Source organism: Boleophthalmus pectinirostris, unplaced genomic scaffold, assembly GCF_026225935.1.
Source record: "Boleophthalmus pectinirostris isolate CB_2022bp ecotype Guang Dong unplaced genomic scaffold, ASM2622593v1 HiC_scaffold_22, whole genome shotgun sequence".
Classification (NCBI taxonomy): domain Eukaryota; kingdom Metazoa; phylum Chordata; class Actinopteri; order Gobiiformes; family Gobiidae; genus Boleophthalmus; species Boleophthalmus pectinirostris.
The window spans coordinates 43,079,225-43,093,799 of record NW_026571190.1 but is presented as its reverse complement, the minus strand read 5'-3'; the positions used below and the strand labels follow the sequence as shown (position 1 = coordinate 43,093,799).

General features: G+C 48.9%; 2 protein-coding genes across 3 annotated transcripts in view; both read right to left on the bottom strand.

The window, feature by feature from the left end:
- Window positions 1-4,034, bottom strand: part of LOC110175076 (GTP-binding protein 2-like) — a 17,929-nt gene extending 13,895 nt beyond the window's left edge. Inside the window, exons 1-3 of one of the 2 annotated variants that reach the window (XM_055158033.1) lie at window positions 3,702-4,034; window positions 2,650-2,676; window positions 1,010-1,194 (exon numbers count right to left, since the gene is read on the bottom strand). In XM_055158033.1, the coding sequence (XP_055014008.1) occupies window positions 1,010-1,194; window positions 2,650-2,676; window positions 3,702-3,869 (380 nt within the window). In that variant the 5' untranslated portion in view covers window positions 3,870-4,034. Of the gene's footprint in view, window positions 1-663; window positions 741-1,009; window positions 1,195-2,649; window positions 2,677-3,701 lie in introns of those variants that run through there. The other variant, XM_055158035.1, reaches the window with a different exon arrangement.
- Window positions 4,035-4,841: 807 nt separating this feature from the next.
- On the bottom strand, window positions 4,842-12,126 carry ndufaf5 (NADH:ubiquinone oxidoreductase complex assembly factor 5). Its single transcript, XM_055158542.1, has 12 exons — window positions 11,796-12,126; window positions 9,513-9,739; window positions 8,664-8,704; window positions 8,511-8,574; window positions 8,385-8,432; window positions 8,091-8,194; window positions 6,303-6,342; window positions 6,028-6,225; window positions 5,651-5,711; window positions 5,398-5,481; window positions 5,227-5,309; window positions 4,842-5,122 (listed from the first exon to the last, which is right to left on the bottom strand). Exons 1-12 carry the CDS (start codon window positions 12,124-12,126, stop codon window positions 5,045-5,047), a joined length of 1,359 nt encoding a protein of 452 aa, XP_055014517.1. The 3' UTR covers window positions 4,842-5,044.
- Between the last annotated feature and the right edge of the window lie 2,449 nt (window positions 12,127-14,575).

Sequence of the window (14,575 nt, the reverse complement as noted above, 5' to 3'; positions counted from 1 at the left end):
GGTCCTGTTGTAGTCCTGGTCCTGTTATAGTCCTGGTCCTGTTATAGTCCTGGTCCTGTTGTAGTCCTGGTCCAGTCCTGGTCCAGTACTGGTCCTGGTCCAGTCCTGGTCCAGTCCTGGTCCTGGTCCAGTCCTGGTCCAGTCCTGGTCCTGGTCCTGTTATAGTCCTGGTCCTGGTCCTGGTCTAGTCCTGGTCCTGTTATAGTCCTGGTCCTGGTCTAGTCCTGGTCCTGTTATAGTCCTGGTCCTGGTCTAGTCCTGGTCCTGGTCTAGTCCTGGTCCTGTAATAGTCCTGGTCCTGGTCCTGGTCCTGTTCTAGTCCTGGTCCAGTCCTGGTCCTGGTCCTGGTCCTGTTCTAGTCCTGGTCCTGGTTCTGGTCTAGTCCTGGTCCAGTCCTGGTTTAGTCCTGGTCTAGTCCTGGTCTAGTCCTGGTTTAGTCCTGTTCTAGTCCTGGTCCTGGTCCTGTTATAGTCCTGGTCCTGTTATAGTCCTGGTCCTGTTATAGTCCTGGTCCTGGTCCTGGTCCTGTTATAGTCATAGTCCTGGTCCTGGTCCTGGTCCTGTTATAGTCCTGGTCCTGTTATAGTCCTAGTCCTGGTCCTGGTCCTGGTCCTGTTATAGTCCTGGTCCTGTTATAGTCCTGGTCCAGTCCTGGTCCAGTACTTGTGGGCCATGCGGCTGAGCGTGTGCAGAGACGCGCTCATGTCTCCGGGGGACAGTCCTGTTATAGTCCTGGTCCTGTTATAGTCCTGGTCCTGTTATAGTCCTGGTCCTGGTCCTGTTATAGTCCTGGTCCTGTTATAGTCCTGGTCTAGTCCTGGTCCTGTTATAGTCCTGGTCCTGGTCCTGTTATAGTCCTGGTCCTGGTTCTGGTCTGTCCTGTCCAGTCCTGTTAGTCCTGGTCTAGTCCTGTTAGTCTGTTATAATCCTGGTCCTGGTCCTGTTATAGTCCTGGTCCTGGTCCTGTTATAGTCCTGGTCCTGGTCCTGTTATAGTCCTGGTCCAGTACTTGTGGGCCATGCGGCTGAGCGTGTGCAGAGACGCGCTCATGTCTCCGGGGGACAGTCCCACCAGGAGCCCGTTGTCCTCGACTCCGATCTGGTAGACGGCCTGGCCCCGCCCCTCCTGCAGACGCCACTTCAACTGCGTCGCCAAGTGTTCGAAACGGTACGAAGACGGACTCACCAGCTTCAGCTGCCCACAGACCACAGACCGGAGACCGGGGTTAGACCAGGTGTAGACCGGGGTTAGACCGGGTTTAAGACCGGGTTTAAGACCGGGTTTAGACCGGGGTTAGACCGGGTGTAGACCAGGTTTAAGACCGGGTTTAAGACCGGGTGTAGACCGGGGTTAAACCGGGTGTAGACCGGGTGTAGACCGGGTTAGACCGGGGTTAGACCGGGTGTAGACCGGGTGTAGACCGGGGTTAGACCGGGGTTAAGACCGGGTGTAGACCGGGTTTAGCCCGGGTTTAAACCAGGTTTAGACCGGGTTTAGCCCGGGAGAAGACCGGGTTTAACTCCGGGTTTACACCGGGGTTAGACCGGGTTTACACCGGGTTTAGACCTGGTTTAAGACCGGGTTTAGTCCTGTTTTAGTCCTCTTTTAGTCTGGGTTTAGTCCAGGTTTAGTCCTGGTTTAGTCCAGGTTTAGTCCTGGTTTAGTCCTGGTTTAGTTCTGGTTTAGTTCTGGTTTAGTCCAGGTTTAGTCCAGGTTTAGTCCAGGTTTAGTCCTGGTTTAGAGGTGAGATCGGGCCTAAAAAATCCAGCCCGACCCGACCCGACCCGCGGGTATTAAAACCCGACCCGAGCCTGAAGCAAACCCGAAATGTCATATTTTCTTAGTGACTCGGGAGGAGGAGCAGTGCTCAGCGTCGAGGTCTTTTTGCTCTCGTATGAAGCAAAGCCACATTGACACATTCAGCGAAGCCAACGCAAGTTTCTGTAGCATTTTCAACAATCAATTTTCACTTTTCCACACCTCACTCTTACCGGTGCGTGTTTGTCTTTTCAGTTCTCCTGCCTTTAGTTTAACTTCTTGCTCCTCCATATTGGGGACACCAGGTCAAAATAGATGCAGACTTGATTATTAAATGAAGAGGGGGCGTCACGTGATCCTGTTTAGTAGTTAAATAGCAATTACATTACATTACTTCTCTGTTTTATCCATATTATTTATTTTATAACAAGTATTCCTTAGTTTAGTGTCCACACATCGTTTTAGCAAACATTTTATAAACATATATTTATTTGAAGCCCGACCCGAAGTAATGATTGACATTTTAGGGCTTGGGCTCGGTCTTAAGATCTTACCTCTGTCCAGGTTTAGTCCTGGTTTAGTCCTGGTTTAGTCCTGGTTTAGTCCAGGTTTAGTCCAGGTTTAGTCCTGGTTTAGACCTGGTTTAGTCCAGGTTTAGTCCAGGTTTAGTCCAGGTTTAGTCCTGGTAGACCTGGTTTAGTCAGGTTTAGTCCTGGTTTAGTCCAGTTTAGTCCTGGTTTAGTCCTGGTTTAGTCCTTTAGTCCTGGTTTAGTCCTGGTCCTGGTTTAGTCCTGGTTTAGTCCTGGTTTAGTAGACCTGGTTTGGTTTAGTCCTGGTTTAGTCCTGGTTTAGTCCTGGTTTAGTCCTGGTTTAGTCCTGGTCGTTTCTTACCTTGTATTCAATGTTTCCTTCTTCAGCCTGAAACACAAACAACATTTAAATTTAATCCAAACTAAAAGAGAAAATATGAAAATGAACAAATTTAGTCCTGGTTTAGACCTGGTTTAGTCCTGGTTTAGACCTGGTTTAGTTCTGGTTTAGACCTGGTTTAGTTCTGGTTTAGACCTGGTTTAGTCCTGGTTTAGTCCTGGTTTAGACCTGGTTTAGACCTGGTTTAGTCCTGGTTTAGTTCTGGTTTAGACCTGGTTTAGACCTGGTTTAGTCCTGGTTTAGTCCTGGTTTAGTTTGGTTTAGACCTGGTTTAGACCTGTTTAGTTGGTTTAGTCCTGTTTAGTTAGACCTGGTTTAGTCCTGGTTTAGTCCTGGTTTAGACCTGGTTTAGTCCTGGTTTAGTTCTGGTTTAGTCCTGGTTTAGACCTGGTTTAGTTCTGGTTTAGTTCTGGTTTAGTTCTGGTTTAGACCTGGTTTAGTCCTGGTTTAGTCCTGGTTTAGTTCTGGTTTAGTCCTGGTTTAGTCCTGGTTTAGACCTGGTTTAGTCCTGGTTTAGTCCTGGTTTAGTTCTGGTTTAGACCTGGTTTAGTTCTGGTTTAGACCTGGTTTAGTTCTGGTTTAGTTCTGGTTCCAGTATAATGCGTCTATCAATGTCATAAGCAGAAAAAAATGGTTCTAAATGTTGGTCTAGCTCCATTATTCAAGCATTTATATAAATATAACCTGTGCCGAATCACAGTTAATTAATTCCTTTAACAAACAACACTTAAACATTACCAGAAACTTCTAAACCCTTTTAACACTTTTCGAGTAAACATTAAAATGCATCAACAGTGACTTAGATTCAGTGTGACGTTGTAGTGTCGGGAAGGTATTTGTATTTAAACACTTTTACGTGAAAAATACGGCGTTTTCTTTACAGATCACGTGTTATTGAAGCTCTTTCGTGACATACGTGCGTTTATTTTAGCTTTAAAACGCAAAATAATCGTAACATGATCGGTGTTTGTCGCTAAACCGCGCGGGGCACCAGACTCGGTTCGCTCGTGCACCTCGGGCGGCAGGAAGGGCAGCGGCGCGGCGCGGTTCTTGTGTTTGTTCCGTTTTCGGCCTCCGCGTTTCCGTTTCCTCCGCTTGGACTTGGTCTCGGTCCGGGTCTCGGTTCGGGTCCCGTGGTTCTGGGCCCCGGGGAGGCCGCACGGTTCGGTCAGATCCACCATCCTCCTCCCGCCTCCGCAGCCTCTTCTCCGGGACCGGGGCGAGCGGAGACTAGCGGCCGGGGACGGAGCTCGGAGCCGCGGCCATGAGAGGCTCGGGGGCCCCGGGGGCAGGAGCCGGAGCCTGGACGGTGACCCGGGGGGGACCGCGGGGGGTTTGTGGCCGCGGATGGAGACGGGATCCCGGGCACAGGGCGGAGGGAGGATGCGCTCTCCTCAGCACCGCAGCACCGGACACTTCCGGCGGGACTTCACAATAAAAGCACCGGAAAAACTCACGAAAAACACACAACGATATCTACAGAAAATATCTAAAAACACACAATATTTACAAGAAAATATCTAAAAACTCACCAAAAATATTCAATATTTACAAGAAATATGTAAAAACTCACCTAAAATTCACTTTAATAATGAAACATAACAATATTTACAATCAATAAAACAGATTAAAAATTTAATTCACAACAAAATAAAACAATATTTCGTGACAATAAAACAGAAAAACAAAAAAAAGCTGCTTTAGTCCTGCTTTAGTTTCAGATTAAAAGTGTTGCAGGTTTTGATGATTCTCAAATTTTGACAGAATTTGCTGGAATAAAGCCTTTAGTAAAAATAAATTCCAGTTTTCAACAGAAATGTTGTAGTTTTTCAATGTTTTGTTTTTTTAACTTTGATTTATAAAATTAAAGTAAAAAAAATAAAAAAATGAACACTGAAAATGACAGGAAATCCAAAAGTCCAAATGTTCGGGACAATTTACTCAAAAAATGTTCTGATATTTTAAACACGATTTCAACAAAAACAAACAATATGTACAGAGATATTTATAACAGAACAACATCACTCACAACTGTTTTTATCTTTCACTTTTTATTTTATTTGAGTTTTTCTTCTTGTGTAGTTGTAGTTTTTAATCTCGTTGTGTTTTCTTGACGTGAATTAAATTGTTTTTTAAATAACGATGACGAAGAATTCTGTTTGGAGTTTATTTAATTCACCATAAAAAAATTCAACAAGTCACATTTTACACAAACACAATCTACGAGTTTAGTCCAGATCCAGGACCAGTCCTGGTCCTGCTTCTGTCCAGATCCCGGTCCGGATCCTGGTCCTGGTTGAGTCCAGATCCCGGTCCTGGTCCTGGTTGAGTCCAGATCCCGGTCCTGGTCCTGGTCTCAGCTGGTCTCAGGGGTCGAGATCTTGGACAAGTCTCCAAAAGACACAGTGGCAGATCCACGTTTGGCAGGTTTGGCCTGAGGACAGAGTTTAGGTTAATCCAGGACTAAAATAGGACTAAACCAGGTCTAAACCAGGTCTAAACCAGGTCTAAACCAAGTCTAAACCAAACCTGTGGTACCTGAGAGTCGTGGGGTTTCCAGCCGATCATGTACAGGAGGTCAAAGGTCGCAGGAATAGATCCATCTGGGTTTCCGTACATCTCTGAAACAGAAGAACCGGAGATCTAAACCAAGAACAGGACTAAACCAGGTCTAAACCAGGACTAAACCAGGTCTAAACCAGGTCTCACCTCTATAGACCGCGGCGGTTGCGAGGATCGTGTCTCGATGCAGAAGTGATCTTCTGTTCCAGGCACAATTACTCTCCCCCATCCCTGAAACACAAACAGGACTGAACCAGAACTGAACCAGAACTGAACCAGGACTGAATCAGGACTGAATCAGGACTGAACCAGGACTGAACCAGGACTGAACCAGAACTGAACCAGGACTGAACCAGGACTGAATCAGGACTACACCAGGTCTAAAGTGAGTTTCTTGTACCTTGTAAGTCGGTTAAAAGCTCCATGAGTCCAGGGTAATGCACCTGCAGCTCATCTGTATCCTGAAAAAAACAGACATCAGAGTCTCAAGTCCTGGTCCAGTTCTGGTCTGGTCCTAGTCTGGTCCTGGTTTAGTCCTGGTATAGTCCTGGTCCAGTTCCTGGTCCAGTCTTGTTCCAGTCCCAGTCCAAGTCCAGTCTGAGTCCTGGCCTAGTCCTGGTCCAGTCTGAGTCTTGGTCCCAGTCCCAGTCCCGGTCCCAGTCCAGTCCCAGTCCAGTGTGAGTCTTGGTCCCAGTCCCGGTCTCAGTCCCAGTCCTGGTCTAGTCTGAGTCTTGGTCCCAGTCCTGGTCCAGTCCCAGTCCCGGTCCCGGTCCGTACCACGGTGAGCAGGGTGAACCCGGCGCGCCCGAGCAGGTTGCCGAGGTCGGTGACGGCGGTGAAGGGCGAGACGTGCGGCGAGACTCCGCCCTCTCGCTCCGACTGCGCCAACTGAAGAGAACAACGCAACTCATACAGAGAATCACCACCAGGGAGCGCCGCCACCAGCACGCCGTCCCGCTTCAGCACGCGCCACACCTGAGGAAGAAAATACGACTGAAACAGAACTAAACCAGGACTAAAACAGGACTAACCCGGGACCAGGATTGGCTCACCTCTCTGAGAGCTCCGGGCAGGTCGTTCACCCAGTGCAAACTAAAACAGAAGAACGACACGTAATCAGACTACACTCCTGATCTGATTACACTCTGATGACACTCTGATTATATTGATTACACTCTGATTATACTCTGATTACACTCTGATTACTCTGATTACACTGATTACACTCTGATTACACTCTGATTACACTCTGATTACACTCTGATTACACTCTGATTATACTGATTACACTCTGATTATACTGATTACACTCTGATTATACTCTGATTACACTCTGATTATACTGATTACACTCTGATTACACTCTGATTACACTCTGATTACACTCTGATTACACTCTGATTATACTGATTACACTCTGATTATACTGATTACACTCTGATTATACTCTGATTACACTCTGATTATACTGATTACACTCTGATTACACTGTGATTACACTCTGATTATACTGATTACACTCTGATTACACTCTGATTACACTCTGATTACACTCTGATTACACTCTGATTACACTCTGATTATACTGATTACACTCTGATTATACTGATTACACTCTGATTATACTGATTACACTCTGATTATACTGATTACACTCTGATTATACTCTGATTACACTCTGATTACACTCTGATTACACTCTGATTACACTCTGATTGATTACACTCTGATTATACTCTGATACACTCTGATTATACTGATTATACTGATTACACTCTGATTACACTCTGATTGATTACACTCTGATTACACTCTGATTACACTCTGATTACACTGATTACACTCTGATTACACTCTGATTACACTCTGATTATACTGATTACACTCTGATTATACTGATTACACTCTGATTATACTGATTACACTCTGAATACACTCTGATTACACTCTGATTATACTCTGATTATACTCTGATTATACTTGATTACACTCTGATTATTACACTGATTACACTCTGATTATACTGATTACACTCTGATAATACACTCTGATTACACTCTGATCTGATTACTCTGATTACACTCTGATTACACTCTGATTATACTGATTACACTCTGATCTGATTACACTGATTACACTCTGATTACACTCTGATCTGATTACACTCTGATTATACTGATTACACTCTGATTATACACTCTGATTACACTCTGACTTGATTACACTCTGATTACACTCTGATTACACTCTGATTATACACTGATTACACTCTGATTACACTCTGATTACTGATACACTCTGATTATACTGATTATTACACTCTGATTATTACACTCTGATTACACTCTGATTATACTCTGATTACACTCTGATTATACTGATTATACTCTGATTGATTACTCTGATTATACACTGATTACACTCTGATTACACTCTGATTATTACTGATTGATTACTCTGATTACACTCTGATTACACTCTGATTACACTCTGATTACACTCTGATTACACTCTGATTATACTGATTACACTCTGATTACACTCTGATTATACTGATTACACTCTGATTATACTGATTACACTCTGATTACACTCTGATTACACTCTGATTACACTCTGATTACACTCTGATTATACTGATTACACTCTGATTACACTCTGATTACACTCTGATTACACTCTGATTACACTCTGATTATACTGATTACACTCTGATTATACTGATTACACTCTGATTACACTCTGATTACACTCTGATTACACTGATTACACTATGATTACAGTTGGGGCAGGTTTGGAGCAGGTTGGGGGGCAGATAGGGCAGTTGGGGGCAGGTTTACCTCATGCTGCTCAGGACCAGGTCGAACGTGTCGTCTTTAAACGGCAGAAAGTCTTCATCGGCCAAAACACGACGAGACGAGATTTCACTGGGTCTGAGACGCCTCTGGAACACAAGACCAGACCTGGTTTAGTCCTGGTTTAGTCCTGGTTCAGTCCTGGTTTAGTCCTGGTTTAGTCCTGGTTTTAGTCCTGGTTTAGTCCTGGTTTAGTCCTGGTTCAGTCCTGGTTTAGTCCTGGTTCAGTCCTGGTTTAGTCCTGGTTTAGTCCTGGTTTAGTCCTGGTTTAGTTCTCACCAGACAGTTGGGGGAGGTGTCTGTAAGATACAGTTTTTCCACCACGTCCTGGAAAAAAAAAAATCAGTTCAATCAGATTTAAAGCTGCACTGTGGAACTTTCAGGTTGGGGGCAGGTTGGACTCACTGTGGTCAGGTGATCTGCGATGAAGCTCCGCCCACAGCCCAGGTCCAGAGCCAAAGGGAAAGACCTGAGACACAAACCAGAGTCTGTGGTTTAGTCCTGGTTTAGTTCTGGTTTAGTGAACCAGAACTAATCCAGGTCTTAAGACTCACTGACCTCGCGATGTCGTAGACCCGGTCCGCCACTCGACTGCCCACCTGCAGAACACCAGAGGTTTAGAAAAATCCAAGGACTCAAGAACCCAAGAACTCAAAAACCTAAGGACTCAAGAACCCAAGGACCAAAGAACCCAAGGACCAAAGGAAACAAGGACCCAAAAACTCAAAACCCAAGGAAACAAGGACCCAAAAACTCAAAACCCAAGGAACCAAGAACCTAAGGAACCAAGGACCTACAAACCCAAGGACTCAAAACCCAAGGACCCAAGGAACCAAAGACTCAAGGACCCAAGGACTCAAAAACCCAAGGAACCAAGGAACTAAGAACCCAAGAACCCAAGGAAACAGGGACCCAAAAACTGAAAACCCAAGGAACTCAAGGACTCAAGAACCCACGGAACCAAGGACCCAAGGACTCAAGGACCCATGGACTCAAGAACCCAAGGACCCAAGGACTCAAGAACCCAAGGAACTAAGAATTCAAGGACTCAAGAACCCAAGGAAACAAGGACCCAAAAACTCAAAACCCAAGGACCCAAGAACTCAAGGACCCAAGAAACCAAGTACTCAAGGACCTAAGTAAGAACTCAAGCACACAAAAACCCAAGGAAACAAGGACCCAAACCAGGGTTTAAACCAGGACTAAACCAGGACAAAAAACTAAACCAGAGCCAACCCTGGGACTAAACCAGGACTAAACCAGGACTAAACCAGGACTAAACCAGGACTAAACCGAGACTAAACCGGGACTAAACCAGGACTAAAAAAAGACTAAAACAAGACTAAAAAAAGACTAGGACAAGACTAAGACCCCCCGCGGTGAGTGTGAGTAAAAGTGCGTCCTGACCTCCTCCCGGACGTAGTCGAAGAGCGCGGCGTCGCTCTGAGCCGCCGCCCACTCCCGCTGACGCCGCTTCATCTTCCGGTCAAACACATTCATACCCGATCCCCCGGACTGAGACGACTGAGCCCGGACCAGGGACCCGAGACCGACCAGGGACCCGGGTCTGAGGCGGGTCCAGAGTCTAGAGCCGGACTGGGACCAAATGGAGGCGTGTCTAATGTGGGCGGAGTCTGTGGGACAAAAAAGAACTGATGAACCAGGACTAAATATAGACTAAACCAGGACTAAACCAGGATTAAACCAGGACTAAACATGGACTAAACATGGACTAAACCAGGATTAAACCAGGACTAAACCAGGACTGAACCAGGACTAAACCAGGACTAAACCAGGACTAAACCAGGACTAAACCAGGACTAAACCAGGACTAAACCAGGATTAAACCAGGACTAAACCAGGATTAAACCAGGACTAAACCAGGTCTAAACCAGGTCTAAACCAGGACTAAACCAGGTCTAAACCAGGACTAAACCAGGACTAAATATAGACTAAACCAGGATTAAACCAGGACTAAACCAGGACTAAACCAGGTCTGAACCAGGACTGAACCTAGACTAAACCAGGTCTAAACCAGGTCTAAACCAGGACTAAACCAGGACTAAACCAGGACTAAACCAGGACTAAACCAGGTCTAAACCAGGACTAAACCAGGACTAAACCAGGATTAAACCAGGACTAAACCAGGACTAAACCAGGACTAAACCAGGACTAAACCAGGACTAAATATAGACTAAACCAGGATAAACCAGGACTAAACCAGGACTAAACCAGGACTAAACCAGGACTAAACCAGGTCTAAACCAGGACTAAACCAGGACTAAAACCAGGTCTAAACCAGGTCTAAACCAGGACTAAACCAGGACTAAACCAGGTCTAAACCAGGTCTAAACCAGGACTAAACCAGGTCTAAACCAGGACTAAACCAGGACTAAAACCAGGTCTAAACCAGGACTAAACCAAACCAGGACTAAACCAGGACTAAACCAGGACAGGACTAAACCAGGACTAAACCAGGACTAAACCAGGACTAAACCAGGACTAAACCAGGACTAAACCAGGACTAAACCAGGACTAAAACTAAACCAGGACTAAACACAGGACTAAACCAGGACTAAACCAGGACTAAACTAAACCAGGACTAAACCAGGACTAAACCAGGATTAAACCAGGACTAAACCAGGATTAAACCAGGTCTAAACCAGGTCTAAACCAGGTCTAAACTAAACCAGGACTAAACCAGAAACCAGACTAAACCAGGTCTAAACCAGGACTAAACCAGGTCTAAACCAGGACTAAACCAGGTCTAAACCAGGACTAAACCAGGTCTAAACCAGGACTAAACCAGGTCTAAACCAGGTCTAAACCAGGACTAAACCAGGACTAAACCAGGACTAAACCAGGTCTAAAACCAGGACTAAACCAGGACTAAACCAGGTCTAAACCAGGACTAAACCAGGACTAAACCAGGTCTAAACCAGGACTAAACCAGGTCTAAACCAGGACTAAACCAGGACTAAAACCAGGACTAAACCAGGACTAAACCAGGTCTAAACCAGGACTAAACCAGGACTAAACCAGGTCTAAACCAGGACTAAACCAGGTCTAAACCAGGTCTAAACCAGGACTAAACCAGGACTAAACCAGGACTAAACCAGGACTAAACCAGGACTAAACCAGGACTAAACCAGGACTAAACCAGGTCTAAACCAGGACTAAACCAGGACTAAACCAGGACTAAACCAGGACTAAACCAGGACTAAACCAGGTCTAAACCCCACAGTAACACATTTCTGTAGTTTCTACAGTAACTTTTACAACTGCTTCTTGTTTTCACAATTACACGTCATAACTGTCGACTGCTTTGTGGGACAAAAAATATTACAGTTAGTAAGAACTTTTTGTACAACAGCCTGTTGTAGATTGAAATGAGTTTGTGCTTTACTGTAGATGGGAGGATATTACATGTAAATGTTGTATTTTCAAATGTTTCTACACCGCAGACACAGATGAAGCACTGGTCCATTCACTCCACAAGAGAGTAAGTCACCTGTTGTTTTTGTTGTTTGTTTGTTTGTTTTTAAGTCATTTTTATATTTTTTCCCCGTTGTAATACAGTTTGTAGGATAGCTTATTTATTTGTTTGTTTGTGTGTCTGTGTAAGTCTCGCACTTACACGTAAACGCAGGATGTTAAACGTAACAGAACCGCGCTGTTATCTGTGCTCACGCATGCGCATTGAGACCGGCATCGGCTTGTTTACATGAGCACGTGAGGGAAATGGCCGAATCCCTGGAGGCACCGCGGTGTCGGTGACCCGAGCTGAGCCGGACGGACCCGGGTCCAGACGAGGCCGCGCCGCGGTAACAGTGCGACACGTGAACTCTCCGGTAGAGCGGGTGTGGCGACACGAGAGGCCGCGGTGAACCGAGGAGAGCGCGGAATGATACGACAGTGTGCGGGGAACAACGCAGACACCGGCCGCAGCGTCGTAAAACTCCGGGAGAAAAGGAGTTTGTGGCGCGTATCGCACTGGTCCTGGTACAAGCCCGGAGAACATGTGTCATGGAGGGAAAGAGGTGCGCGGGGCCGCGGACACACCGGAGCAGGAGGAGCAGGAGGAGCAGGAGGAGCAGGAGGAGGAGGAGTGGAGAGGAGGAGCAGGAGGAGCAGGAGGAGGAGGAGGAGCAGGAGGAGCAGGAGGAGCAGGAGGAGCAGTGGAGCAGGAGGAACAGTGGAGCAGGAGGAGCAGTGGAGCAGGAGGAGCAGGGAGGAGCAGTGGAGCAGGAGGAGAGTGGAGCAGGAGGAGCAGGAGGAGCAGGAGCAGTGGAGCAGTGGAGCAGGAGGAGCAGGTGGAGCAGTGGAGCAGTGGAGCAGGAGGAGCAGTGGAGCAGGAGGAGCAGGAGGAGCAGTGGAGCAGGAGGAGCAGGAGGAGCAGTGGAGCAGGAGGAGCAGGAGGAGCAGTGGAGCAGTGGAGCAGGAGGAGCAGGAGGAGCAGGAGGAGCAGTGGAGCAGGAGGAGCAGTGGAGCAGGAGGAGCAGTGGAGCAGGAGGAGCAGGAGGAGCAGTGGAGCAGGAGAGAGGAGCAGTGGAGCAGCAGGAGGAGCAGTGGAGCAGGAGGAGCAGTGGAGCAGGAGGAGCAGGAGGAGCAGTGGAGCAGGAGGAGCAGTGGAGCAGGAGGAGCAGTGGAGCAGGAGGAGCAGGAGGAGCAGTGGAGCAGGAGGAGCAGGAGGAGCAGGAGGAGCAGTGGAGCAGTGGAGCAGGAGGAGCAGTGGAGCAGGAGAGTGGAGCAGGAGGAGCAGGTGGAGCAGAGCAGTGGAGCAGGAGGAGCAGTGGAGCAGGAGGAGCAGTGGAGCAGGAGGAGCAGGAGGAGCAGTGGAGCAGAGGAGCAGGAGGAGCAGGAGGAGCAGGAGGAGCAGTGGAGCAGGAGGAGCAGGAGGAGCAGTGGAGCAGTGGGAGAGGAGCAGGAGGAGCAGGAGGAGCAGGAGGAGCAGTGGAGCAGGAGGAGCAGGAGGAGCAGTGGGAGCAGGAGGAGCAGTGGAGCAGGAGGAGCAGTGGAGCAGTGGGCAGGAGGAGCAGGAGGAGCAGTGGAGCAGGAGGAGCAGAGCAGGAGTGGAGCAGTGGAGCAGCAGGAGCAGGAGGAGCAGGAGGAGCAGGAGGAGCAGGAGGAGCAGGAGGAGCAGGAGAGCAGCAGAGCAGGAAGGAGCAGTGGAGCAGTGGAGCAGGAGGAGCAGTGGAGCAGGAGGAGCAGGAGGAGCAGTGGAGCAGCAGTGGAGCAGGAGGAGCAGTGGAGCAGGAGCAGGAGGCAGTGGAGCAGTGGAGCAGGAGGAGCAGCAGTGGAGCAGGAGCAGGAGGAGCAGTGGAGCAGGAGGAGTGGAGCAGGAGGAGCAGTGGAGCAGTGGGAGGAGCAGGAGGAGCAGTGAGGAGGAGCAGGAGGAGCAGTGGAGCAGGAGGAGGAGCAGTGGAGCAGGAGGCAGGAGAGCAGTCAGGAGGAGGCAGGAGGAGCAGTGGAGCAGGAGGGAGGAGCAGGAGGAGCAGGAGGAGCAGGAGCAGTGGAGCAGGAGGAGCAGTGGAGCAGGAGGAGCAGGAGGAGCAGTGGAGCAGTGAGGCAGGAGGAGCAGGAGGAGCAGTGGCAGTGGAGCAGCAGGAGGAGCAGGAGGAGCAGTGGAGCAGTGGAGCAGTGGAGCAGGAGGAGCAGGAGGAGCAGTGGAGCAGGAGGAGCAGAGCAGTGGAGCAGTGGAGCAGAGGAGCAGGAGGAGCAGGAGGAGCAGGAGGAGCAGGAGGAGCAGTGGAGCAGGGAGTGGAGCAGGAGGAGCAGTGGAGCAGGAGGAGCAGTGGAGCAGGGAGGAAGAGGAGCAGGAGGGAGCAGTGGAGAGGGAGCAGTGGAGCAGGAGCAGTGGAGAGCGAGGAGCAGTGGAGCAGGAGGAGCAGGAGGAGGCAGTGGAGCAGGAGGAGCAGGAGGAGCAGGAGCAGGAGGAGCAGGAGGAGGAGCAGGGGAGCAGGAGGAGCAGTGGAGCAGTGGAGCAGGTGGAGCAGGAGGAGCAGGAGAGTGGAGCAGGAGGAGCAGGGAGCAGGAGGAAGCAGGAGGAGGAGGAGCAGTGGAGGAGTGGGAGCAGGAGGAGCAGGAGGAGCAGGGAGGAGCAGGAGGAGCAGTGGAGCAGAGGAGCAGGTGGAGCAGGAGGAGCAGTGGAGCAGTGGAGCAGGAGGAGCAGGAGGAGCAGTGAGGAGCAGAGGAGGGAGCAGGAGGAGCAGTGGAGCAGGAGGAGCAGTGGAGCAGGAGGAGCAGTGGAGCAGGAGGAGCAGTGGAGCAGGAGGAGCAGTGGAGCAGGTGGAGCAGGAGGAGCAGTGGAGCAGGAGGAGCAGTGGAGCAGGAGGAGCAGGAGGAGCAGTGGAGCAGTGGAGCAGGAGGAGCAGTGGAGCAGGAGGAGCAGCAGTGGAGCAGGAGGAGCAGGAGGAGCAGTGGAGCAGGAGGGCAGAGCAGGAGGAGCAGGTGGAGCAGAGCAGTGGAGC

Excerpts from the sequence above, each read along its gene's own strand:
- ndufaf5 (XM_055158542.1), bottom strand. The coding sequence starts at position 12,126 with ATGTTCTCCGGGCTTGTACCAGGACCAGTGCGATACGCGCCACAAACT. Across the intron at positions 6,226-6,302 it reads TGCCCGGAGCTCTCAGAGAG|GTGTGGCGCGTGCTGAAGCG; the intron begins GTGAGCCAATCC and ends TTTCTTCCTCAG. Across the intron at positions 5,123-5,226 it reads GGAAACCCCACGACTCTCAG|GCCAAACCTGCCAAACGTGG; the intron begins GTACCACAGGTT and ends CTCTGTCCTCAG.